General features: G+C 46.9%; 1 protein-coding gene across 3 annotated transcripts; it reads right to left on the bottom strand.

Moving 5' to 3' along the window:
* Positions 1 to 437: 437 nt before the first annotated feature.
* On the bottom strand, positions 438 to 26,753 carry pex6 (peroxisomal biogenesis factor 6). 3 transcript variants are annotated; one of them, XM_085275747.1, is made up of 18 exons: positions 26,216 to 26,753; positions 25,069 to 25,674; positions 23,815 to 23,984; positions 23,643 to 23,726; positions 21,575 to 21,680; positions 19,734 to 19,855; positions 19,474 to 19,576; positions 19,129 to 19,331; positions 18,663 to 18,849; positions 18,307 to 18,383; positions 17,496 to 17,613; positions 16,842 to 17,047; positions 16,680 to 16,741; positions 16,186 to 16,294; positions 14,852 to 14,968; positions 4,104 to 4,181; positions 3,675 to 3,814; positions 438 to 750 (listed from the first exon to the last, which is right to left on the bottom strand). In XM_085275747.1, the coding sequence occupies exons 1-18, from the start codon at positions 26,735 to 26,737 to the stop codon at positions 614 to 616; spliced, it is 3,147 nt and encodes a 1,048-aa protein (XP_085131873.1). In that variant the 5' UTR covers positions 26,738 to 26,753; the 3' UTR covers positions 438 to 613. The 3 variants fall into 3 exon arrangements, with proteins under 3 accessions (XP_085131873.1, XP_085131872.1, XP_085131874.1); XM_085275746.1 differs by having other exon boundaries at positions 19,474 to 19,579; XM_085275748.1 differs by lacking the exons at positions 21,575 to 21,680; positions 23,643 to 23,726; positions 23,815 to 23,984 and having other exon boundaries at positions 19,474 to 19,579.
* Between the last annotated feature and the right edge of the window lie 1,223 nt (positions 26,754 to 27,976).

Consider the following 27,976-nt stretch of genomic DNA (forward strand, 5'->3'; position numbering starts at 1 on the left):
GATTGTGTCTGCTGCTGATTCTTCTTTTGTGGGAGTTTATGGTATCAGCAGCTTTGTTCATGGTAGTTACGTGTAGAAAAACACTGGCTGTAACTTTGACCTATGCATGCTTACATGCATGACAGACACGAGAAGGAAAGCAGGCTGTGTGGCGAGCGTTGCAGGTGGAACCATGGCTCCAGCACAGAAATAGAAAGATCTTCCTTAACAGCATTAAGCTGCCGCTCAGATTTACTGAAGGTGCTGAAACACGACTCCAGATCGTTCTGACGCCCCGCTTATGTGCCAATTACAAATGATGATGGCAGCTCCACCAAACACAGTGAAATTCTACACCAGTTTTCATCCAGCCAGTCCAGGGTCACAGTGAGCCTACAGGCTGCGAGAGGCCGGGTACATCCGGGACAGACTGACGGTCCAGGGTCACACGGCTAACACAGAGACAGACAAACCACTTTTCATTAGTGTCTTTATTAATTAAATATATTACCAACTTCTGTTTAAATGATTTACATTGCCGTGCAGTATTGTACAGCAGTGATGTTTCTGAGGTGATTTAAATGAAACTATTGAACATCTGTCAGCCCCATGACGAACAGATGTCTGTGTGTTTCTACTTTGCAGCGAGTTTTTGTTGAATGTCTTTGTATCGCAGGAGCTCCTCATCAGAAACTGATGACTTGAAGTTTTCTAAAGCAGTGGAGAAATCCTCAGTAGAGAGGAGGACAGGAGAGTCTTCAGAGTCTAGACCTGACAGGGAGAGAGGAAGGGATGCAGAGGGTAAAAGGTTTGAAGGGAGAAGAGCAGACAAGTCGCGCCGATCTCACCGCCTGTTCAAAAGTTTAAAGATGTGGAACAGGGATCTTTTTGCATCATTTTTGTCAGACCAGCAGAATCAGAATCAGAATACTTTATTGATCCCTGGGGGAAATTATTTTTTGTTACAGCTGTTAACGGGCACAACTTTCAGCTGGCAGACTGCAGCTGCACTCAGACTTTTCTATACATATAGTCCATCAGTGTTTACTACAAATAACAACAAGCACAGAAAGAGGAACAGGAAGTGTATCTTTTGTGATCACATTTTTGTTGTTTTTACACAAATCAAATTGTTAAATGTTGTCATTGTGTTACTTAAATTTGTAAGTCTTAGTTCAAGCAGCATGATCAAAGACATTCTTTTGTTTCTGTTGACCTCCCCAGCCTGTGGGTGGGGGAGGCTGTAGTGTTTCATTACAGGGACACATCCTATGTGAGGGTTCTGTTTCTTATTTAGTGAGGATGTTTTACTTCCTGCCTTTATGACCTCACCTGTGTTCGTGTTTTGTGAGACTGTTAGAGGGGTTAAGCCATACACGGGGGGGAGATTAGCCTTTGGTGAGCAGGAAGTCACACAAACGCACCCCCAAAACACGCACCCCCAAAACACGCACCCCCCCCCACACACACACACACACACACACACACACACACACACAAACAATTTTAACCTTTTGTGACCATAGGGGGATTTTACAATGGGTGCTGCTTGTGTGCACTGTAACTGTTTTCAATAAAAGGCGGCAAGAGGAGGTCGGGGTTGAAGTCGTCTGTGGTTGGATTCAGAGACACCGACCGGGGCTTCCCAAAGAGCTCATCGCACAGTTAGGTGGTGTTTCGATGAGGTGTAGTGTACGGAGCAGTCCCTGCTTCACAGTCAGGGAGAGTAAAGCCTACGTGATTCACCTCAGATTTCGTGGAACAAACAACTAGACACAAAACTGAAGTCAATTCTTGAGTTGGATTTATGTCTTAATGATAGGTGGGTAAACACTAGGATTTAACAGGCAGCAGCAATCTACTATTGCTATTGTTGTTTGACCACGCTTGCAAAGACTCTGTTAATAATCTATACAGTGTATGATCCATCAGAGCACATATAACAAGTTTAAAGCCTGAGAGGCCCAGCAGTACTAGCTGACCACAAATCAGTTTGAGTTTTTGCACAGCTATTCTACCACCGTTGTCAGCCCAACAATTTGAACTGTAGATTACAATGGAAAATCTCACAACCCCATTACACTTATCAGCAGCAGAAGAATGAACAGTTGACTGGAAAACCCTGTTAGAAGGACAAGACCTGCAAAAACAATAGAAATGTCAACATATTACAGAGAGCAGACGGGGAGAGCCCTGTGTATAACTCTTCTGGAGCAAAGAGAAAAACCAGCTTCAGACAAATCTGCTAATGCAACTGTGCTAAAAGGGACTTCCTTCCCTCGAGATCCGGTTAAAAAGTGACAGAGAAGGTCTGAGTAAACAAATCAACAGTAATAACGATAAAATCTGCATTATTTATTACTTTCCCAAAAATGAAAGTTAAGTTCATGGGTAAAGGCAACAACAGGTTAGAAGATATAATTAAAATAAAAATGAAATCAGAAAGAAAAGACCGTTATCACAGTGACAGACCAAACCAATAGTTCCACAATCTTGGGAATAAACTTCCCCAAGAAAGTAATTGGGTCACTTCCCTCGACTGACTCCATGAGATTTGGGATCCTGACATTGTGTTGTCTTCATCAGCCCTCCAAATATATCACCAACCATTTGTTCAACCCTCTTGGTTCTCACTCGGGATAAACCTTTTTGATGATCTATTCAACGCCCAAGGCCTTCGTTCATTTCAGGACTTAAGGACACGTTTTTCTTCTTACTTCGTGTATCTGCAGCTCAGATCAGCTTTAAAAGCATATGGTGTCCCCTGGGACTCTCCTCTTCCCTCTCATCCCATGCTGGAATGGATCTTGCCTAACTCTGGCAGACCTTCTGTTTCCAAATTCTACAACAAATTAGCTGAACAGGGTATAAAGCCCCTGCCCATTGAATCTATTTGGGTCAGGGAACTGGGAGGACTACAGGTTAATGTAGACTGGGATACAGTGTGGTCTAATCTGAGTTTGACTTCTAAGAACCTGGCGCATCAATTGAAAACCATACACAGAACATACATTACACCCTGTAGGAGGTTCCAGATGAAACTACAGGCTACGTATCACTGTCACATCTGCAATGATTCGTCACCAGGCTCGTTCTTGCACGTTTTGGGACGGTCCTGTTGTATCCAATTTTTGGGTCTTTGTGAACTCTGTGTTATCTGAGGTGCTGGAAGTTTTTTTATATTCCCAATCCTGGTCTTTGTCTCCTTATGATACCTCTGAAATCTCCTTAAAACAAATAAAATGCAAAATGTTGTTCGCTGGATTCACATCCTCTTCCTCCTGGAACAGGCAATAACTGGTTTTGACTTTGTGTTTGTTCTTTGCTGTCCCTATGCCTTGTGACCAATGTTTGCTTTGCTACTGCAGTTTACAGTTGTGCTGTATATGTCTGTACCCCCCCTCCCCGTTTTAAATCAATAAAATGTTGATCACAAAAAAAAATGTTAATAATTTAAATATAATACTCGAGATCAGATTTCTAATCCCTACACCTAACCAAGGAAGCTAAGAGTAAAATATTTGTGACAAAAGGCCGAAACACCCTGTGAAGTTGAGGCACACAGCTGACAATGTGTCCCCCTGAAAAAGCTTCGGGCTGCCTTTCCTCATAGTAGTCATCGCTTAAGCAATGCATCATCAGGGATTGTAACATCTAGTCCTTTCAATGAATCAGAATGAATCAGGTTTCCTCACCGTCACTGATGAGAGAGATCTTCCTCTTGATGGCTGCCATCGTGGCATCTGAACAAAGAGCGTATAGGTCAGCACCGGTCATGTGAGCAGGGCAGCAGTCCACCACCTCTTGGAGATTCACAGCAGGGTCTAACTGAAATCTGGAACCAAGAAAAAGCTCGTTTTAAAAGATGAAGTTAAAGTATAGTACTTACCATTTAAATGGACTGATGCTACGTAAACACAAATTTCTCATGCTCATAATTTCATAATTTTACTTTAATCCGATGACAGGTTCTCTGTACTGAAGCTGTGAAGACCAAAGTATTTAATGAAACATATCAGAATGAAAAATGTCGGAGAAAAAAAGCTCGATGGCTGTTTTTTGTGCCTAGCTTTTTGCAGCTTGTGTAAAGGCCCGGCGGCCTTCGCAGGAAGTGCTGTTCTTACTTTCTGAGGATGGCCTGAAAAACCTGCAGCTGGGAAACACGATCCTCATTGATTCCCATGTAGACCAGCTTATCAAACCTAAGAAGACAAAGTCCAGGAGAGGTTCAGACACACACTGAAATCAGAGAAATCTGTCTAATTGATTCCAAATGAAACATAATGTTATATCTATAACTGCTGTTCCCCGAAGGAGAGGAACGAGGTACAACATGGGGCTGTTCGATGTAACGATATATATCGGATGACGATATAAAAACGTCTGTCGTTTCATTTTACGCTATCGTTTGTTTCGTGGTGTCGCACGTGACACGCTAGTGACACGATCCTGTTTAGACTTTTCAAAATAAACTGAATCACGTGAAAGATGCAGAGAGTTTATGAATGAGAAGCAAAAAGAGCCGTCAGGTGCTAAAAAATAAACCTTAGACTCAAACGTTAGAACAGGCTTTTCCCCGCAGCACGCCGTGTAATAAATACTCAAAGAAACGGCGCCGTTACAACTTATGACTAAAAATGTATCGTTTCATGCATCGTTAAAACACTCGCCTCCAGCTACAGGACGCGCAGCTGGAAACACTTCACACAAGTCGAGCTGCCCGAGGTTCACAGGATTTACAGAAAATGTTACATGTTTGTGATTTATATCGTTATTGGGACGATAGACGTCTTAATATCAGGATATGAGATTTTGGTCATATCGCACAGCCCTAGTACAACACATAAGTATTTGATATTATGCTCCCACGTGCCCTGGCTGAAGAAACCTTTATTCACACCTTTAAAGCGGATGGCCCGCGATGACATGCGCACGGCCCCGCCTACATATATACCCCGTGTCATCACAGTCATCCATCAGTTCGATAGTCGCTCTTCACCGAGCCAAGCTGTGCGGCAGGGCAATGTTGTGTTGTACCTCGTTCCTCTCCTTCAGGGAACAGAAGTTGCCCTAGGATGATATCTAAAACTGCAGGACACCGGCCCTCAAGGCCTGATGTTGCCCACCCCTGGTTTAGACCAGAGGTGTGGACTCGAGTCACATGACTTGGACTCGAGTCAGACTCGAGTCATTAATTTTATGACTTTAGACTTGAAAAAATGTTCTAAGACTTGTGACTTGACTTGGACTTCAAATTCAAATTCAAATTCAAATTTTATTTGTCACGTACAGTCATACACAGTACGATATGCAGTGAAATGCTTGGACAACTGCTCGTGACCTAAAGAAAACAAAAAAGGAAAAGGCTATGAATAAGATAGGAAATAAATATGAAAAATTAAAAAGGGTAAATTTAACTAGGAAGGAATAAAATATAAATTAAGGTTAAAAATGAAATAACTGTACAACACAAATTAGAATGAAGGGTAAATTTAACTGGGAGAATAAGATAAAATATATAAATTAAAGTTGAAAATAAAATAACTGTACAACAAAATACACAATATAGAACTATATAAGAATGTATGAAGAAATCTAAATATAAATAAATATATACACAATAACAGCAGCTGTACAAGTATTAACCGGAAATGAAGAATATAGTGACCAGCGTTGTGCAAAACCAAAGTCCAGAAAGTCCAGTGTGTGTGTAAGAACCATATGTGTGGGTCAGTACTGTGTGGTGGTGTGATTGAGAGACCGTATCGCCTGCGGGAAGAAGCTCCTCCTCAGTCTCTTGAACTTGAACCGGTTTACTTGAAAAGACTTGATATTTTACCCCAAATATAAAATTTAACACTGTGGAGGTATGTAACAACGACAGGAGAGGTCTCAGTGTCTCACTCCAACAACTTTATTAACCGACAGAACTTCACATATAGTCAGCGCCAAAATCTCCACCCCCACACTTCCTTTCAACTTGTGTGTGAGTGGAGCCACCTGGTGGTCCGCCACACATACCCCCCCTTGAACACACAGTCAGGTCTCCATTCAGTCCAGGACCCTGGGTCTAAGCAAACGACCCGCACGACTGAACCTGGGAGGGAGAGAACAGGCAGAGGAAGGTCCATCCTGTGAACGAGGCTGGTGAAGGCGAGCAGGAAAGGCAGGAGGAGGCTCAAACGTTGGTGGTCCGGGGGTAGTCCTGGGGGGAAAACCAGAGACTGTCAACCCCAGCGCAGGAGGTCGGCCACGGCGAGGGGCCTGGGCCGGCACTACATCACTGTCCGGAAGAACATGTGCTGGTTTAAGTCTGTCAACACACACAGTCTCCCTTCGACCCCCAAAATCCAAAACAAAATGTTTCTGGCCCGGTTCAATAACCCTGAACGGGCCGTCATACAGCGGCCGCAGCGGTGTCCTGTGGGCATCGTGCCTGACAAAAACAAACTTAGCAGTCTCTAAAGTCTTTGGAACAAAGGTGTCAGGCACGCAATGGTGCACCGGACCAGGAACCCGAAGCGAGTGCAAAAGCGGGGTGAGAGAGAGCACCGATGGATCGAAGCAGGGAGGAGGATTTTCAGGCAAGAATTCTCCAGGCACGCGGAGGGGCTGACCAAACACTAGCTCAGCTGGGGAAGCGCCGAGATCCTCCTTAACCGCAGAGCGCAGCCCAAGCAAAACCCACGGGAGGCGGTCAACCCAATTGCCATCCTTTAAGGAGGCGCGAAAGGCAGCCTTCAGCGACCGGTGGAACCGTTCACACATCCCATTAGCCTGCGGGTTGTATGCGGTTGTGCGGTGGACTTTAGCCCCCAGTCCATCAGCCATGGCCGACCAAAGCTCGGAAATGAACTGGGGGCCTCTGTCTGACGTAATGTCCGCGGGTGGGCCGAAACGCGAGACCCAGGTCGACAAAAACGCCTTGGCCACCACTGCTGCGGTAGTGGACGCCAGGGGGACCGCCTCCGGCCACCTGGTGGTCCGGTCAACAACAGTCAAAAGGTGCGTAAAACCTTGTGACTGGGGCAAGGGACCCACCAGATCGACATGCACATGATCGAAACGTTTGCTGGGTATGAAGAACGGCTCCAGGGGCGCCTTGGTGTGTTTATGAACCTTCGCGCGCTGGCAGGGAATGCACGCCGACGCCCATTCCTTAACAGATTTGCGAAGGCCTGGCCAAACAAATTTAGAGCTGACCAGTTTAACAGAGGCCCGGACCCCTGGATGAGAGAGAGCATGTACCGAGTCAAAAACTTGACGACGCCAGGAAGCGGGAACCACAGGGCGAGGGCGGCCGGTGGAAACGTCACAGACGAGGAGGGGACCACCGTCCTGCACGGGTCTGTCCTCCAGTATGAGGCCCGTCTGGGTGGATTTAAGCGCGAGGATGTCAGGGTCACCGCTCTGATCGGCAGCCATGGCGGAGTAGTCTATGCCGAGAAAGACGGGAGAAACCAGCGCACGGGACAAACAGTCAGCCACATGATTGGATTTACCAGCCACGTGCCGAATGTCCGTGGTAAACTCAGAAATGGCTGCCAACTGGCGCTGCTGGCGTGCACTCCATGGATCGGAAACCTTGGACATGGCAAACGTCAAGGGTTTGTGGTCCACGTATGCGGTAAAGTGACGACCCTCGAGAAAAAACCGGAAATGACGAGACGCCAGGTGGAGCGCCAGTAGCTCCCTGTCAAAAACGCTGTAATTGCGTTCGCTGTCACGTAGCGTACGGCTGAAAAAGGCGAGCGGTTGCCAGACACCCGAGATTCGCTGTTCCAGCACCGCACCCACCGCTATGTCCGACGCATCAGTGGTCAACGCAATCGGCGCTGAGGGGGATGGGTGGGCCAGAAGGGCAGCATTAGCTAACGCTGACTTAGCATCAGAAAACGCTTGGATGCTGTCCGGAAACCAGTCAACGGGGTCATTAGCTTTTTTACCCTTTAACGCCCCATAAAGGGGCTTCAGCAGATGTGCCGCTCTGGGGAGAAAACGGTTGTAAAAATTCACCATCCCCAAAAATTCCTGCAGTGCCTTAACAGTCGTGGGACGCGGAAATTCCGAAACAGCTCGGACTTTGTCAGGCAACGGAACCGCGCCCTCGGCGGAAACACGGTGCCCAAGGAAATCGAGAACGGGCAACCCAAACTGGCATTTAGACGGATTAATAATCAGTCCATGCTCCGCCAAACGCTGAAAAACCTGACGCAGATGGAACATGTGCTGCTCCTTCGAGCTGCTGGCCACCAGTATATCATCAAGATATACAAAAACAAAGGGCAGCCCGCGCAAGACCGAGTCCATCAACCGCTGGAAGGTTTGGGCGGCACCTTTCAGGCCAAACGGCATGCGCAGAAACTCGAAAAGGCCGAAAGGTGTAATTACGGCGGTTTTGGGGACATCCTCCGCGCGCACGGGCACCTGGTGATATCCCCGTACCAAATCGATCTTAGAAAAAACCGAGGTCCCCGCAAGATGGGCGGAAAAATCTTGGATGTGGGGAATGGGATAACGATCGTTCTCCGTGACATTATTAAGACGGCGGAAATCCCCACAAGGTCGCCACCGACCATCAGATTTAGGCACCATGTGTAACGGAGAAGCCCAGGCACTGTTCGAACGCTGCACGATGCCCAGACGCTCCATGGTGGCAAATTCTTCCCTAGCGACAGCCAGTTTGGCGGGGTCGAGGCGGCGCGCGCGCGCGAACACCGGGGGCCCTACTGTAGTTATGTAATGCTCTACCCCATGCTTCGTCACCGTGCTCGAGAAAGTGGGGACAGTGAGTGAGGGAAACTCAGAAAGCAAACACTGAAAAACGTCACCCGAATCTACTGAGTTAGCATGCACCACGGGCTGAGCACCCCGAGTCAAACAGGGTAATGAGGAAAAGGACACAGCATCAATTAAACGTCTGTTAGCCACATCAACCAGTAGTCCGTGAGCACAAAGAAAATCAGCGCCTATTATAGGCACAGAGCTAGCAGCAACAACAAAGTTCCACTGAAAGTCACGGTCGTGAAAGCAAACAGTCACCAACCTTTCACCGAAGGTTTTGATGGGAGAGCCATTAGCCGCTGTTAGCAATGGCCCGCAACCCTCAGCTAGCCTGTCCGAGCCAGCCGGGGGAAGAAGGCTCTTCTGTGAGCCGGAGTCCACCAGGAAACGCCTCCCCGAGCGTGAGTCCTCTAAGAAAAGCAGCCTTTCCTTGTTGCCAGCGGTCGCGGCTGCTACAGAGCGCTGACATGCCCGTTTCCCTGGGTCTGGAAACTGCAAGGCGGGAGGCAGCGCCGTGCCTTCGCTCCAAAACGCTGGTGATAAAAACAAAGCCCCTTTCCACGGTGCCGCCGTGCAGCGATTCCGGCCACAGTGGACGAGTCGGAGGGCCCGTGGAGCATCGGTGAGGGGGAGGGGGAAAACGCTGGTGGGTCCTGAATAACCGTCTGTACGCCGAAAGTCCTGGTAGCCAGGAGGATGCGATCCGCCTCTTCCGCAAGGGAGCGGTAATCCTTCGTGGCCAATAGCGGGGAGTTGGCAAGGCCAGCGCGCACTGGAGCCGGCAGCTGTCGAAGAAAGAGGTGGGTGAAGAGAAATCCTCCGTCCTCCGCGCCCAGCAAGGACAGCATGCTCTCCATGAGCTCGAGGGCGGTGCCGTCGCCCAGGCCCGCGATGGAAAGGAGTTTCTCGGCCCGCTCAGCATCAGAGAGGGAGTAACGCCGCAGCAGCAGCCCCTTGAGGGCGGCGTACTTGCCCTGGGCTGGGGGATCCCGGAGGAGAGTCATCACACGGCGGGTTGACAGCGGGTCAAGTGAGGCCACCACATGGTGGTATTTAGTGTCGTCGGCTGAAACTCCACGAAGAGCAAACTGAGCTTCTACGTGCATGAACCATGAAGGAGGATCGTGAAGCCAAAAATCCGGCAATTTAAGCGCCACAGCAAACGCAGCCATCGGCGGAGGTGAAGGTCCGGCGGCCGCCGATGCTTCCAGGCCAGAGCTGGCTTCGTCGTCGAGCCTTAGCATGTTCACTACAGGGGTCACCAATGTGGAGGTATGTAACAACGACAGGAGAGGTCTCAGTGTCTCACTCCAACAACTTTATTAACCGACAGAACTTCACATATAGTCAGCGCCAAAATCTCCACCCCCACACTTCCTTTCAACTTGTGTGTGAGTGGAGCCACCTGGTGGTCCGCCACAACACGCATATTATATAGAGATTGAAAATGTGACGTCATTCACGGGTAGAACCGCAAAGGATTCTGGGAACTCGTGGCAAGCGGTACTAGCGCACGCAGGCTTTCAATTAAAATCAGTTACACAGCGATAAAAAGAAACACAAAAATGTCAAGAAGCTGTTGTATTATTAACTGCAATAGCCGGTCGCATGACAGCCACGGGAAGCCGACGGGTAAAGAGATCGGTTGTTATCGGATTACGTCGTTGAAGAGAAATTGTTCGAGCCATGTTTCCGAAGTAACAAAGACGCGACGGATGGCCTGGATTGCAGCCATTCAAAGATCAAATATAACGTCCCAGAACACTCCAGCTCACAGGTTAGTCTGCTCCAAGCATTTACACAAAGGTCAGTGTTTTTTAGTAGTTAATGCGTCATTTTCATAACATAACTGGTGATATAGGTTACAAGCAAGTCTGGCGCTGAACAGAAATTGTCGCGCTATGCTCCTTTATTTATTGTGCATAAATAGTGAATTGTCCTGACACAATATTGCGTTTCGCTTCTGTTATTATGGTACATTGACAAAAACATATACTTTTATTCACAGGATAAAACAGGTTTTTTGTATCACTAATTGCCCAGTACGATTACAGCATACAATATTGTTGTCACTGCTACATTTCTGTGATGCTACCAGAAATTATTTCCACTGCTAATTAATTACCGTTGAGCTCAAAGGTTATATTAATAAACGGTTAACGAATGTGTATTTATGACGACGATTTGTGAGACTGGTAAACTTATGATACGTACGATGGTCTTTCGTTCTACACGGTTTCAAGGTCCTGCACCCATCCGTCGGTAAACTGTACCTGGGCTTGTTGCAGTGACCTGAAGTTACTAAACTTCATGAGTGTGTGCACTCACTCCAAGAACCGTATGATTATAAATATGCATATAAATATGCTAAGATGAGATAGCTGACTTCATCTAACTAGCAAATGTTGTCCAGGCTACGTTGGTGATGCAGTTTTTTTTTTTTTTTTTAAATATCATTTATTTATGTATGATATTTTTGTCATGCGATTTTAAAGCCAGTCCTAGCGCATCCAAGAATGACATGCAGCTTATCTCAGAACTGTCGGTGAAAATTATTCTTGGAGCTAGGTCTAATTGAGCTGCATTTTAAAGAGGTGCAATTTCACAATTTGTGTATATTTTCTAAGTTCACTATTTTGTCATGTGTTGAGAAAAACACAGATTTAAAAATTACATGGTCTAATATTTACATTTAGCATAACTGCAACATTATTTTTTCGTTTTTTTTTTTAAAGACTCGAAAGGACTTGAAATTCAAAGTTTCAGACTTGTGACTTGACTCGGACTTTTACACCAGTGACTTGAGACTCGACTCTGACTTGCCTGACATTACTTGAGACTTGACTTGAGACTTGAGGATAAAGACTTGAGACTTACTTGAGACTTGCAAAACAATGACTTGGTCCCACCTCTGGTTTAGACAGAGCCCCCCTTAGCGAAGCAGACAAACACTGGTCACATTAACGCATGTTTTGAGTGGACCAAATGTAGGTACATAGCACACGCACCGGACAAAAAGAAAGCATCCTTCTCTGCTCCTCAGACGCAAGAGGAGGGGAGCAAAAGCTCAGCCACTCAATGTCCATAGAGCTAGAAGCTGCAGGAATGACCGTGGGAAAATGGGCAGCATTCGGGCACAATCAGGAGAGAACTGTGTGCAGGAGGGATGCACAGGCAGACGATGAAGGTCACCCACTCGCTTTGCCAAAGCGAGAAGCATATTATATAATATTTCATATCCAAGACCTAATGGGTTCAAAAAAGGGGGCGCTCCAGCACCAAAGACAAGTCCCCTGCAGGGACACTGTACTTAAACTTTATTGTCATGACACATGTACAAATACAGGGTATCGAAATAAATTCTGCATCTAATCAGAAGTGCAAGAGCAGTAGGTGCAATAAGAGCAGATTAACCTAACCACAGGTCTCAGCCGGCAAACCCCTTTTAAAGAACGTATGGCGAGGGCATGTGCACCTGGTGTCACCCTGTCAAAGTCAATATGACAAGCAGATATAGCTACTAAATAAACCTTAACTGTAGAAAATGAAAGGGCCTCATCCAGCAGCTCCTGCAGGAATGTCAACACATCCACAACAGAGCACTGGAATTGGAGAGTGTGGCAGTCTCAGCAACATCGCTCCAAGGCCTGCTATTTGTGAGGGTACCAGCCTCTAGTGGACGCTGCGGTAGCAATCAAGATTGACCAGGTAAGCATGAAGGCACCACAGATCCGGGTGTGGGTGAATCACAGGTGAGAGGAGGTCCCTGTGGAGAGGAAGCTGCCAAGGACTCACTGCCAGCAGACCAATTATCTCTGCATACCATGACCTTGTGGGCCACCAAGGGGCCACTAGAATCAGAGAAAGACACTGGTGAGGCTCTCTCTAGAACTGGAGATATCGAGAGGAATGCATACAGGAGCACGTCTGGCCATTGGTGCGCTTGCACGTCCATGCCCAAGGGTGCAATGTGGTCAATTATGGAGAAGAACAGGGGGCAGTGAGTGTTTACCCTGGAGGCAAAATGATTGGTGCAATTTGCGCCTTGCCAAACAGATCCCAAATCTGGGCCACTATCAAAAGGGTGGAACCTCCATTCCCTCACCAGAGGACCCCCTGTGGAGAGAAGGTCTGGCCCCAGGTTCAAATGGCCCATAACATAAGCGGCTCTCAGAGACATAAAACGAACACTGCACCATAACAGTAGAGAGTAAGACAGATTCAACAGGGGAAGGGAGCGTCTTCCTCCCTCCCTGTTTATGTAAGAGACCTCTGTTGATTTGTTTGCACTGACTAGGACATGCTGGCCCCTCAGAACTGGACAGAAATGAGCTCCCATTTATGCATATCATCACCGGCCATCTGCCGGTCGCAGCAGATGGCCCCGCCCCTCCCTGAGCCTGGTTCTGCTGGAGGTTTCTTCCTGTTAAAAGGGAGTTTTTCCTTCCCACTGTCACCAAAGTGCTGGTCATAGGGGGTCATATGATTGTTGGGTTTTTCTCTGTATGTATTATTGTAGGGTCTACCTTACAATATAAAGCGCCTTGAGGAGACTGTTGTTGTGATTTGGCGCTGTGTAAATAAAATTGAATTGAATTAAAATGCTTGAGAGCCAAGAACACTGCTAGCAGCTCTTAGTGGTTGATGCACAGATCACACTGGGCTGTGGTCCAGATCCCTCTCACTGATGTGCCCTCACACAGTGCTCCCCACCCCCTTAGGGAAGCATCTGTGGACACCACCTTGTGAAACAACACCCTGATGCAGCACCCCAGCTCCCTACAGGACCAAGAGCTAGCATGCAAGATGCAGCACTGAAACGCTCTCATCTTTAACAATTCAAGTGGCACTACAGTGATCATAGAGTAAATCAGCAATGAAATGCAGCTGACAAACGTGCACAGCTGGAAAGCAAGCATATTTCCAAACCGAGGAAAGAAATGTGCTGACTCTGAATTAGCAAGCTCTTTGAAAGTTCACAGAGAAACCCAGTGCCTGAATATTTGACAGAACCAGAGGCAGCTGTGTCGCCACCTACTCTCTGGAGCAAGCTACAAGAGCCCAGTCATCTACATAAGCTAAGATGCAAATGCCTCCCTCTCTGAGGAATGCCAATGCTGCCTCGGCACATTTTGTGAAAGTGCGAGGAGCGAGAGACAACCGGAATGGCAGCGCCAGGTATTCATAGCCTACGCCCTCGAATCCAACCTCAGAAACTGCCTGTGGTTCGGGTGTATAGCCACATGAAAATAAGCATCTATTAGATCAGTTGGTTTGAAACAATCTTCCAGGCCGACTGCATTCAAAAGCTGATTGTTAGCATCTTCAACTTGTACCTTTGTAAATATTTGTTCAAGACTCGCAGGGTGAGGTCCCAGCGGGCTGTCATCAGGAACCAGCAATCTGAGCTCCTGGTACATCCGGAACATAGTGACGGAGCTCATGACTCGGATGAAGCCGGGGCCCCAGACTCAGATTGGAGAGGGTCATGGAGTGTGACAACCGTATGTCCCAGCACTTTCCCCACAAACACCACCTGTCTTTCCAGCCTCGAGCGCCGGAGCTAGTGACAAAATAACAGGCTTCGGCTCCATCAATGCTCTCATAGCGTGGACAATCTCAAGGCAGACGGGGCACGCATCGTGCTGGTCCCTGTCGTGCAAAGAGAAACCGCACCCCTGAGGACAGGGGCAAACAGAAGATTTCTGCCTTGCTTGCTTTGATTTGGTGTCCATTCCAAAACGCTAAGGAAAACTCGAACTTATCGCTCCACGGGCATCCTATGCACCAACTATGCATTGGAGGCCAACACCAACAGGGGCAGTTAAGCTAACTTCAAGGCGGCAGACAACAGAGCTAAATAGAAGGGGGAGGATGCTTATGTGTTGTGCCGAGTGAAACCACTGAAAGGGAACCAGAATTGCTTTATTGAAGAAGTCTTGAATCTAGGAATTGCAAACAAAAACTCATCAACTAAGCAGCAAGGTAATTCTGTGGTTCATTAAGAACTGATTTGTTTTTGGAGCCAGCACAACACCCTGTGAAGTGATGTAAACATAACTGTGTGTGAGTGAGTGAGAGCGCTGACCTGCCAGGTCTGAGCAGTGACTGGTCCAGCAGGTCTGGACGATTTGTGGCTCCGATTACAAAAACCCCACCAGATGAGTGCAGCGCATCAAGCTCAGCCAACAGCTGAGACACAACTCTGTACAAGAAGGCAAGTAAAATTTATCGATGGTACAAGAGCTGAGCACAGTAAATTATGTCTCTCAGTAGGGCTGCCACAAACGATTGTTTTGATAGTCACCGATTATTTTTGCGATTAGTCGACTAATCACATCATCATCCATTGGACGTAAAACGTACAGCTTATTGCACCAGCAGCATCTGCTCTTATATAACTATCATTAGCTTACAGCTTTAAGTGTTTATGGTCAGTGCTAACTAAAAATAAAGACAAGATGATAGTTTATTACATTTTGATGAAGTTTGCAGATTGTTTCGGTGAAGTTTAATGAACTCCTTGCTATCTAAAATATAACAGGACACCGGAGTAAACTCTGGAGCATCTCACACTTCTGATGATCAGCTGTCTGCTTGACGTTTATTCAGCTGTGTAAAAATTATAACTTTAATCTCAGACAAACCGATTTACTCAGGAACAAATAAAATACTAAAAAAAGCCAAACAATAACATTTTTAAGTTATCTAAGTGACTTATATATCATGTTTAACCTGAGTAGCGAAAGACGGCGGTGGGTTTGAAAACAGCCGGTGTCACTAGAGCCGGTGCTCTCACGGCTCTAGTGAGCCTAGCTCCCGGCTAGCTATCGAGCTAGTGGGTAACAGACGTCTCTGAAAACGTCGGAGCGCTTTTGAAAGTATGTGGTGTCCTGATAAACTGAGCAGATATTTGAGGTTTACACAGCTACATTCTCGCCTGAAAATATGTTAAATGTTTATTTTGTGACCCAGAAAGAATAATAAGAGTAATATTAAAACTAACTAGCTACCGCCATTGTTGACAACAGAGCAGGGCTGCGCTATGAATTCTGGGACACAGTTTCTTCTTCTTTGGTGTTTAACGGCAGCTGGCATCCTTGTACATGCAGTGCTGCCATCTTCTGTTTCAGGCCGTTATTACACTCTTAAATCCTGCTTATTCCTGCTTTTGGGATCTTACAAAGCTTCAAACGACGCGTCGACTATTAAATCAGTCGTCGACGATTTTGATAGCCGACGTAATCGTGACTAGTCGACCAATCGTGGCAGCCCTCTCTCTCAGTCAAGGTGCCATAGTGCTTCCCAATAATGAAAAAGATTCATTTCTTTTGAACAAAAAAAAAAGAAAGAAAAAGAAAAATCAGAAACAACAAATATTATAAATAATCAAACAAAATAAAAATGAAGGCGTGCACACACCTGTCCATCACCCCTCCAGAGTCTCCACTGCGCCCTCTGCTGGGAGCCAGAGAGTCTAGCTCGTCAAAGAAGATGACGCAGGGAGCTGCTGAGCGTGCTCTGTGGAAAACTGATGGCAATCCACATCACGTACAAAAATATAACATTTACTTAAAAATGTGTTCCAATTTAACTCTGGGTGATACGTTTCTGGGAACAAGAATATTATTCACTGTAAATGCAGCAAAACAAAAAAGAACAAACAGGAAGAGACGACAGTTTGTTTGTTTTTTACAGTGAGCCATTTTAAAAAATAAACTTCAATTTTTTCGGTAATGGCTTAAAGAAGGAGCGGCACTGTCCAGGCACTCTGCCATGTTAAAATGAAACAATGTTCCAAGACAAACAATAATGTGGCTTTATAGTAACTCAGTGAGTTTTCAGTCTCAGACGTTAGCTTGAAACTAACAACATTACCAAAACAAATATGGTTGAATGTAAAGACTAAGAAACACCTTCTCTGATGTTTTCTTCACTCTGACCCACGTACATGTTGATGAGCTCTGGACCTTTGACACTAAAAGACAGAAGTAACAGTGTCAGTGAACAAATGCTGATTCTTTCCAGCGTGACGCCTTTCTGCCTGTTTCGTTCCTATGAAGTGGAACGAAATCTACCTGAGGAAAGTCATGGAGCACTCAGTAGCCACAGCTTTGGCCAACAGAGTCTTTCCTGTCCCTGGTGGTCCACACAGCAGGATTCCAGTCCGGTTCAGATCCAGAGACAAGAGCTGAGGACACTGCAAAGGAAGCTGAACCGTGTCTAGGATCTCCTTCTTCACATGCTGGAGACCGCCGACATCCTCCCAGCGCACATTAGGTATCTACTCACAACACGGACACAAAGGACAACAACGTGGTGAAACAAGAAACAGCTGCTTCTTTCCAATTTATTAAGCTGCACCTGTGACACACACACACAGTATCTATACAACAGGAGTGACTTAAACACAACTCTCCACTCTCACTGTAAACAAACAACCCGATGACACACAGAAGTCTTTACTGTTATATTCACTTTTTTGTAAATAATGAATATTATGTTTACACAAACAAAGATCACTGCCTGTTGTGTCAGTTCATTTTTCCAAACATGGACTTGAATTTCTAAAAACGGAGTAAAGGTTATTCCGCCGCTTTGGTCGGCTCCACCACAGTCTGCCACAGACAACCATTCATGCACAACAACTTGTGTGTGTGTGGCCTTATTAGGGGCACTAACAACAACGACAGCAAAAATGGAAATATAACGGTCTTTTAGTCTTTGGTCACCTTCGGGGCCCCGATGGCCTTGGACAGGATGTCCTGCAGGATCTCCAGAGCAGAGGTGAAGTCCTGGTTCAGGATGGTCACTCCGCTGGAGCACAGATCCTCCTGCTGCCGAGCACCACTGCACAAACAACAATAAAGACGGAACTACAGGCTGTTCAGTGAGACGATCAAGTATTCACACAACAACAGTGGGCGGTAACCTACAGCATAGAACAGCCGTATTTAAGACACAGACAACAGGATACGTAAGAGGCAAAAATTTACAAAGCAGCACTGTACCAACTGTTGTCTCCACAGTTCTTTAAGCACGAGGTATGCAGGGGTGAGGGAGATATGGTGCTGTGGAGAAGAAGCTCTCTGAGGGTTCTACACCAGGGGTGGGGAACTCCAGGCCTCGAGAGCCGGTGTCCTCAGCATGTCCTCAAGTTCTCCAGAGGCCTGGCAATGAACTAATCATGTGATTCAGGTGTGTTGACCCAGGGTGAGATCTAAAACCTGCGGCCCTCGACGCCTGGAGTCCCCCACCCCGGTCTACACCTTTTTCCAGGAGGCAGAAGGATGTTCAGTCGAGACCTGAGAGGGGAGCATTCAAGCTTTCCATACTGAATTAGAGCTTCAGACACAAAAACCAAGAAGCTGAGAGCACCGAGCTTCAGCGTTTAAAAACCCCACCACCTCGCTGTTTCCAGGACCACAACCTTCAAAACCAACATGTTTCAGAGACTCGGTTATAGACTACAGGTGATGAAGTATGACACATTTGATCTGGACTAGAAGGTAATCTTGTCCTGTAAGACATAGTTATTCTCACCAGCTGTGGATCAACCTCCTGTAGGCAGCTCTACCAGCCTCAACCAGCAAAGCACTGAGGTCCCCCAACACGAAACCCTGTGGAGCAGAGGAAGAACATGTGGACTGAAACAGGAACCACACTCGGGAAGGGCAACCAGCATCCAAATCCAGCCAGCTGTGGCAACTCCTGAACACGGGAGCAGCTAGAAGAAGCTTTTTGGCTTCATGGTTAGAAACAACCTGAAGCCTCCCCCAGAGTAGCTTTACAGATTTGGACCAACACAGCTGCCTAACATGTTGTCACCTGAACGCCTGAGCTTTAACAGTTCATTCTGCCCCAGTGGTGGTGTGAGTAGAGTCGATGTCATTACTCACTGTGGTGAGTCTGGAGAGGTTCTCCAAGTTGACGTCCTTCCCTAAGTGCAGGTCTCTGCTCAGGCTGGACAGCATGGCACGCCGCTGCTCTTCAGTTGGACTCTCTATTGCTACCTGATGGACAAACGCTGCCATGATGCCTGCAGGCAAATCTCGAACTTTGCAGACAGTTGCCACCATCACCACACTGAAAGATAACCAGAGACATTTGATTATATTCTGAGCCGTGGCTCACACAGGAGACTTCCAGTTTGACTAAAAACACTTCAAGTCTCTGCTGCTCGGAAGCAGAGCCGAGTGAAAGTGCAGCTGTTGGTGTGGCGCCGAGTCATACTCTGCGCTCCTGTAGTGGTGCGTGGTTTACAGGTAGGGGAGGTAATAAAAGGAAAGCTCATTTCATCAACATGATCACCTACTCGATGAGCTAGACCAGTGTATTGAATGAGGGTTAGAGGCAGTCACTGACCTGGTGGGGGCGCAGCTGAGCAGCTGGCAGAGCTTTGCCTGGACCCTGCAGTCGCTCTCGGCAGCCCCTCGTGATCTGAGGACGAGCTGCAGGTTCCTGAGCAGCAGAACGCAGGGCTGCAGGGCCTCGGCCCTCTGAAACACTGACGCCAGCTTTACCTCAGAGGCTGCAGGACTGTCAGCGCACAGGCTCACACAGTCTACCTGCAAACGAGGAACAACAGCAGCCAAATAATACATTGCCTTTTATTTAAAGACAAAATATTCTCCTGCAGAGAGGAATCATGAAGAATGTGCTGGTGTCTAATTATCTTATCACTCTAAACCTTGAGCACAGCTGTTGTACCTTCAGCAGGTGGAGGTTTAGTCTGCCACTTGCTGCCCTCACTGCTGCCATCTTTCCACTTCCTGCAGCACCGTGAAGGAGGACCGTGCAACCAGACAGAGAGCTGCTGCGAGCAGACATGCAGCCAACATCAGCAGTGTGCCATCATGCATCCCTCTGTTACTGAACTAGGTTTGTTTATGTGAACTTCAAGCTCAGGTCCTATTGAGTTGTATTTTTCACTGCCTGATGTTGTAAATCGGAGCAGACAGGTCGGTTACCTGTGCTGCAGGTGAGGCAGGATGGTGTCGATGAGGAGCTCCACAGTCTTGTTAAGGCCTGGAGGAGACAGAGCTGCTCCCTCCACGAGAGAACATGGGACGGGGCTGTTTATAGATGTTCCCTGAGGAGATGGGGGAAGCTGTCAGAGCAACAACGCTGACTAACAACAGCTTAGATTTAGAAAAGACTGCACTGTGAGCAGGATCCCTGCAAACAAACAGTCTCATTTACTCGCTGTGATAAATCAACAGTGCCTGCAACCCTGTTACCCCCGAGATAAGGCAGTGCAGGCACAGAGGACGTGAAAGACACACACACGAACGAGGGGCAAAAATAATAACAAAATGAGAAGGAAAGACAAACTACAAAGACAGGAAACATGCCAACAAAACACTGAAGATGGAAATGAGATCAAATAAAGAAAAAGTGCATCTATTGTGAGTCAGGGCTCCCCTGAGCTAGCGCCCTCAGACACAGCTAAGCTGCTGTCTGACACTTTGGGAAAAGCCTTCATTGGACAGACAGGAAGGCAGGGACACAGGGAGGGAAGCGGGTCGGACTCCAACCCAGTGAGCTAAAAATGGGTTTATTCAACGGTTTAAGTAAAGCATTGAGATCAGCTGGCTGACATGGTCACTAAACCATATCAGAAGAAAGCTTTTACAGGATGTGTTACACTGAGGTATTCACCAGCTTCACAGCATTCAGCTGCATCTGAGCAGACAGTCCAACCCTGTGCACTTCAAAATGAATGGTACACAGACGGATTCTTATAGAGCGCTTTTCTACTCTCCCGGAGTCCTCAAATACAACACGCCGCATTCACACAATCACACCCATTCACTCTAAACTGAGTGCTTTCTAACTACATCCACACACATCCACACTCCAATCATCGGGGAGCAACTTGGGGTTAGTATCTTGCCCGAGGATACTTTGTGGAGCCAGGGATTGAACCACCAACTTTCCGATCAGTAGGCGACCTGCCCTACACCTCCTGAGCTACAGCCACCCATGAATGCTACTTGAACCAGTAGTCACACAATCATTCATGAACACCAGTAACCCAGTTTCACTGGCAGCGTATCCAAAATAAGTGTTGAACACATCACCAACTAAACGGATGTGTAGAAGTGCTGCTGCATGAAATTTTCAACAAATGTCGACAACTACTAATTAAATCCACACATGCAAAGAAATCAAACCATAGATGTCCATAAATGCCACAGGGACACAGTACTGAACACATGAAGAAAGGGAGCTGCAAACAGGCGCCAGCTGAACCCGATCAGTAATCAGAAAGCAACACTCAGTGCACATATCAGCGGGTTCAGTCCCAACTGATAGCCTATAAAAAGGTGTGTCATTACCAAAGTGTCACACAAGAAACGATCGTACTTCACAGCCTTATTGTTGCAAACATACTGATGGCATCGCTTACAGAAGAATTTCTAAACTGCTGGAGATCAGAACATCAGCTCCCCGTGAACTGGCCTCGACCAGCTGCTGCCCTCAGGATTTCAGACAGAGTGAAAAGAATTACTGAGAGTTGTCCGAGGGGCCGACATGTGCAGAGCTACAGAAAGGCTTAGGACCAGCAGGTGCATCAGTGCACTCAACCACCCTGACCTGCATGTGCGCTTACCACACAGGACTCCATAGCTGCAGACAAAGCGTGTTTTAAGTTTGCTGAAGAACATTTAGACGAGCCTGTGAAACACTGGTCTGGTCAGATGAGGCCAAAATCAAAGTCTCTGGATCCAACAACATACCGCATGTTTGGAGCGCACAGAGGAAATGAAATAAAGAAGAATGACTGAGGTTAGCGGTCACTGTTCACCATATAGAGCGAGGTACGCTGTCTGCTGGCCAAGTAAGCTCCTCCTCCTTCTTCTCTTCCTGCAGATGAGCATACCTTCTGCACCCTGAAGAACAGCACCGGACACCTGAAGACGTTCAGAGGACACATTTTTCACTGAACAGTCAGACAGTGATGCAGTGCATTAGCTACAGCAGTAAACAGTTTCTAACTGCAGCGTCTCTGGAGCCCTCCAAAGAACACACAGCATCCTCCACTGCACCAAAGAATAAAACAGTTAAATGTGGATTTTTAAACATTAGTTTTCTCTCTTCTGAGCTTTGTTGATTTACTCTTACAGCAATCTGATGATTATGATGGCCTAAACGAATCCACACATTAACAGTCTGGGTCTTTGGTTGCTTAATAAGCTGTAGTAGGAGATTGAAGCCACTCCTGCTCCTCAGCCTGTGTGTCGACGAGAATTCAGAATTCAATTGAATTTATCTGATTTCTCAGGATTTTTCGGCCTATTGTTTAGAGCTCAGCTCAGACAAAATGATTATTGTGGATGATTCCAACATTAATTTAGAAACTTACAGCCTGAGAGTGGTTTTTGAGTGTAGAGTACGCTTGGGGAGTGTGATCGTGTGTACAGCGTCTCTTTATGTCTGTCTCCACGTTGGTTGAGTGTGGAGTGAGTGCATATGAGAGCATGAGGGTGGGAATGGATGTTTGTGTCTGTGTGTGCCTGTATGTCTGTGTCTATATGTCAGGTTGGGTATCAGACGCCACCTCTCTGGGGACACCTCAGGCCCTCCAAGGTTTGGAGGCCTATCTCCACCCACCACCACTTCCCCTGCCGGTGGCGGACTCCCTCAGGTGTCGGTGCGTTGGTGGTTCTTTGTGTCTGGGGGTGGGCGTCCAGGTACACACCGGCTCACTCCTTGGCGGCCGCTTATCGGGGCCTGGAACCTGGGGCTCGCTCGGACCACTTCGGAGGTGGGGTGCCCCCGGCCTCTCGGCCTGGGGCTCGGTCACTCAGGCACAGCTGGCTGCCGGCGGAGCTCACGGGCGCGTCACTGCAACTCCCCCTGGCTTCTGCTCCGCGGCTGCTGAGTGAGCCCTCATCTGGGACTCTCCTCAGCTCTTGCTGGGACAGTGGCGCGGCTGCCCCTCTGTTGGTCTTCCATGGTTTCTTGTGTTCTGGGGGCCTCTGAATGTCTGGAGTTTTGATCTCCTCCATACCCGCTTCACACCCTGGAGGACGGGGCTGTGGCCCCCCCACACCCTCTAGCAGATCATTACATGAAGGAACCTTTGGAATGCAAGCATGCTGATCCACACAGGTGTACACACGGGTGTTCGCTGCTCGTAGACTTAAATTACACCCTTCTTGGCTGCTACTTCGAAGCACATCTGTCCTGCGTGCTGCACAACAACATTGAATATTTAGTATTTACTGCTGTTTACACTTAGCTAGATTAATGCGATGGTGTTGTGTTTAGTATGTTGCTCTGTTTTTTTTGCTTGTTTTCTATTCTTCTCTCAACAGGTGATCCAGGAGATTTTTATTTTTTTCTCCCCCCCTTTCTCACTGTCCCTCTCCCCTTCTGTTTTTCCTTTCCTTCCTCTTTCTTTCTCCCTTTCCTATCTCTCACTCATGTCTGTCCCGTCTGTAACATCTGAAAATAAAATATAATAAATAATAAAAACAAAGATCGACCAAATGGACCAATACGGCAATGCCACGAAGATCCATTTGGCAAAGTAAATCCATTGGGTATCCTTGTTGGTCTTCAGACAACAATTCTGACGGCTAAAGAACCAAATGGGACAGGCGGCAAAAAAAAAAAAAAAAAAAAAAAGTGGTTTTTGATCTATTAGGCTCAATTTGCTTCTCTATAAATGTAAATGAACCCAACCACCAATGTTCTGACATTTAACAGTATTCTCTGAGAAACCTCGTCTGATATTTCATTTATTAAAATGTTTGAATTATTTTTTCAAAAGTTTTTATCTTGAACAAAACAAGTGCTCCTAAGAAACACTGATCTGATTTAGGTAATGAGCATAAAGACTTGTCTTATTAACCAGTAATAAGCAGCACCTGTGGATCCCTTCAGGGGGGGTCTCGAGCAGGTCTGGATGGTTTCCAGCTGGAACGGTCAGAACGTCTCCTGGTGACACCAGCCTGAAACGAGCCCAGACAAACTGCTGGAGTAAAACAGTGCTGCTTTCTTTCTACATGTTAAGGACACTGTTTGGATGCATCAGTCAACCTGGGCGTGCAGAAATGTTGAGCCAGCAGGTTGTCATAGCAGCCCAGGTTGTTGTAGGATGGAGAGGTGACCAGCTGGATGTGGAGCTCGCTGGCATACGGTGGAGAAGCCGAGCGGCAGAACGTGTCAGAGCGACAACCACTGGGTTGTGGAGGAGGGGGGTCCCACCTCTGAGACCAGACGAGAGACAGAAACAAAAAAACCAAACACTGAAGGTTTGCTGATGGGATGAAACCTTTTTTTTTTGCTTCACAGCGAGAAGGTCCTGGGTTCAAATTCAGGATATTTATGGTGTGAAGTGCACAACACTGGATAACTTTAAGAAGAAGGATCAAAATCGTTTAACTGATCAAATATGAGTCTTCAACAAATATACAATGCCTGCTGGCGACAGTTTTTTCCTGTTGCACTGACACTTTATTTGAATGAATTTGGAATCCTGGAATAGAAGAAACTCTTCCAGATTAATGGATCATCAATCAGACCTGTACAAAAAGAGCAACTGGTGAACATTGGCACTAATGCAGTCCGTCAGACAGCTGATTCCTCTGTGAGCACCCGCTGAGCGTTAAAAATGTAAAGTCATTTAAAAACCTGATATTCGAATGTATGTGAAGAAACAGACTTGCTCACAGCTGTGCAGTAGTTTATTTATCCGACTCTGCTGGATCCAGCTGGTGGCTGTGCTTATAGTTTTCCAAACACGTTTCCAAGTCGAACATACTGTTTGTGGCCCATGTCTGGTAAGGGTGAGCAAAAGGTTAATGACAGGAAGCAAACCCTGATTGGTTCATACTCTTACCTACTTTTTTCTAAAGTGCGGACCAATTCGAGAACAACGGGCCCGTGGGCACAGACGTGTGACGACGGGGCAACCAAGAATAAAACTGATTTACTGGGAGTTACCGTGCACTTACTCTGAAAGTCAGCCTGGCTCTCTCAGTCTTGGATTAGTGTATGGGCTTACTGTTTAGGTGTTGTGTTCCTGACATGATTTAACTACCTCCTCACAGCAATGCACTCCTTGGCTGCAGCTGGTGACATTTCTTCTGCTCTGAAGACTCGCTGTGAGCTGGTGAGCTTCTCTACATTCAACTAGTTTGCTCATCGAGGCTACAGAGCAGAGCAAGGACGACTGCCACCAGGTGCAGTCCACCCACAGCACAAAACGCCCACTGTGCAGATGGCTAGCTAATCTGTTATCTGGTTACAGTTGCTCGTTTACTGAAATGTTTGCAGAGTGTGTTGAAGCACCTTCATCCTGAGCATAAAGCTGTTTACAGGGATCACTTCTCCTCCAGTCATGTTGAACCACAGAGGAGGTGATATGAGGCCCAGGTCGTCATGGCTCTGTAGTTCTGGACTTGGTGGCAGATCCATCACCACCACAGAGACCAGCCTCTCTCTGCAGATGCCCCCCGTGACATCGCCCTCTCTTGTGGGTCCTCTGGATTCGCCGAGCTTCGACAGCCGTACCCACTCCTGGTTGAAAAGCCCCAGTCTGAGAAGCAGCTGTTTGGTCACAAACACACAGCTGTGCAGGTCCACGGCTACCCCATATTGTTCTTTGAGCTCGAGCCATCGCTGGGTGTCCATTACCCGAACTTCCACTCTGCATAGCAGTGGACACGGGACACCTGGGAACCCAGAATCCAGCACGCTCCTGTTATCAAGCAGACATGGGCCAGCACAAAGGCTGTCAGCGTAATGAGCAAAGTCTGACACACAGAGTCTGAGTGGCCTGCAGGGTGGGGGGGTGACTGAATCCCAGCAATCTGTCAGAACCAGAGAGGTATCAGCTGTGATCCTGCCCTGTTTTACAGGACTGCACTCCAGCACCAGCAGCTCCAACAGCTGATGCTGCACCATGAACAGAAAACAGAAGCAAATCAGTCTGTATTCTCATACCTCCATCATATATTTATTTCAGAGCTGTAACAAGAAGCTGCTCAGTGGAAAATGATTCACTGCGATTATTAGAATCAGTGAATCGCTGAATTTAGAGCTTTGAACAAAACAAATAACATGCGTCTTTGTCTTCAGCTGCCACATAAACATCAGACTATCAAAGATCCAGATGAGCGCATTGTGTTTAAAATATTAAAGGGCGGGCGAGAGGGCCTCAAAATGATTTCACCATAATTCTAACATTTACAAGTGTAAGTAAATAAAGGGCCTTTTCCATCCTCTTCTTACTAACATGACGTGTGAATCTAAAGCAACAAGCATCACAACACGAGTCAAACATAAAGCACGTTAGGCTAACATGCACTGTGGAAGTAACATAAACACGGGCACGTTTGTTGCTAGCTAAAACAAACATTATCAGTTGAAAACAGAAATGATGTTTACAGCTTTTCTTCACGGTGGGATTCTAAATCGATCTGACTCTGAACATCACCTGTCCTGGGTCTTCTCCCAGGATTGTATGTCGGGGGAGCAGCAGCGGGTCTCCTTGCCGAGCCAGCAGCCAATGTCCCGGGCGGCAGAGTTCCAGCAACCTGTCGGTGAACTGCTCCGATCCAGCCAGGCGGAGGCTCTGCCTGCTGCGGGCTCCAACTACGACTCTGTCCAGGCTGACGGGCTCCACAGCTCGGACGGTTCCGGTACCTCTGAACTGCTGGAGCCCGTGGTGCCGCAGGAAGAGCCGGCTGGCAAAGAGCCGAACCCGTGGCGCTGACTCCGTGTTGGCTGTAGGACAGGTCACTCCGTCGGCCGTCTCTTCTTCGGTAGTTTGCTGAACACGCAGTAAAATGCCCGTCCTGCCGGAGCTCTGAGGCCCCTGAGGAGTGAAGAGGACGGTCGGCGGATCCGTGTCATTTAGGAAGACACGGTCCAAGTGTGGTTTTAACATCAAAACATCCAGAGGACTGAGGTGAGACGGGAAAGTCTCCAAATAACTCAGCTCAACCTGAACCGCCATAACTAATCTTCTTCGGTCCCTCTGCTTCTTCTTCGTTCCTTCTTAATACTGCGACCCAGCGGACGAGTAGAGGAACTACAAGAGAACCTGAGGACGAGCTCGATGCTCGGGTTTTCGTTTCTTTTCATTACATCTAACGATGTACTGCCCAGTGTTGGGCAAGTTACTTTGAAAAAGTAATTAATTATAGTTACTAGTTACTTCTTCAAAAAAGTAACTGAGTTAGTAACTGAATTTACAGTTATGTTTTCATTTTGACATACTGTATTAACACAATTGATCTAAAATCAGACAAAAAACAAAAAAAATGAGTAGAAAAAGTTATATTTGTTACTGTAACAACCACAAACATGTTTTTCATAACTTTAAATGCAAATATAAATTGTCAGTTTTAAAATCATATGCACAAGTTTTGCAAACAACAAAGTGATTTGCAGCCATTTACCTTTTTTAACCATGTCAAACTATTTACAGAACCATCAGCTGTTCTGCATTAAATAAGACGCCACACAAATTATTTGTGCCACTCCAAATATTTCTGCCTGTGTCACTGCTGTTTCTACCTGGAGACAGCAGTCGCCTCATTGTTCTGACACACAACACAAAACTATCCACAACACTACACACTAACTACACAAGACAACACATTGACTACACACTCCAAACACGCTAAATGTCACAAATCTCTCACATCTCAAAACTCGCTCTCTCTCTCTCTCGCCGTCACTCCTAAATCTTCCTAAACAACCAAATGTCATGTTGCCATATCAACATGGTGCATTTTTGCACCAACATGAACGGGCTGATTTTGGTTTGATTTTTCTTTTTTGCTCATTAGCAGAGAGGTCTCGCTGCGCTGTCCTCAGACAGTAAACACACGTATATATTGTTTATCATGACTCTGGTTTTACGTGGCCTATCAGCACAATTTAAAAACTGGCACCTTGTTGCTTTGTCATCTTGAAGTGGTCATGTGATCGGCTTACCACGACTACTTTATTCTTCCTCAGTCAAACAGCAGCACTCATGCCATTGTTTTGCCCCCTGAGCTCCAGGTGTTGTGCCAAAAAGTGATCGTCGGGCAGAAAGTGATCGCTGTCCGCGGGAGCGCAGCTGCTTAAAGCTGCAGCGCCCAGATTACTTACAGCTACTTCTGTGCAGCTGATATAAGATGCTGTAAACTACAGACAGCTTCAACCGTCTGTTTGCTGTAAAATAGTAACGCGACCGCGCCGCAGT

The sequence above is a fragment of the Mchenga conophoros genome, linkage group LG6, assembly GCF_057382185.1.
Source record: "Mchenga conophoros isolate Kocher_MC1m ecotype Shallow Benthic linkage group LG6, M_conophoros_male_GT1.1, whole genome shotgun sequence".
Classification (NCBI taxonomy): domain Eukaryota; kingdom Metazoa; phylum Chordata; class Actinopteri; order Cichliformes; family Cichlidae; genus Mchenga; species Mchenga conophoros.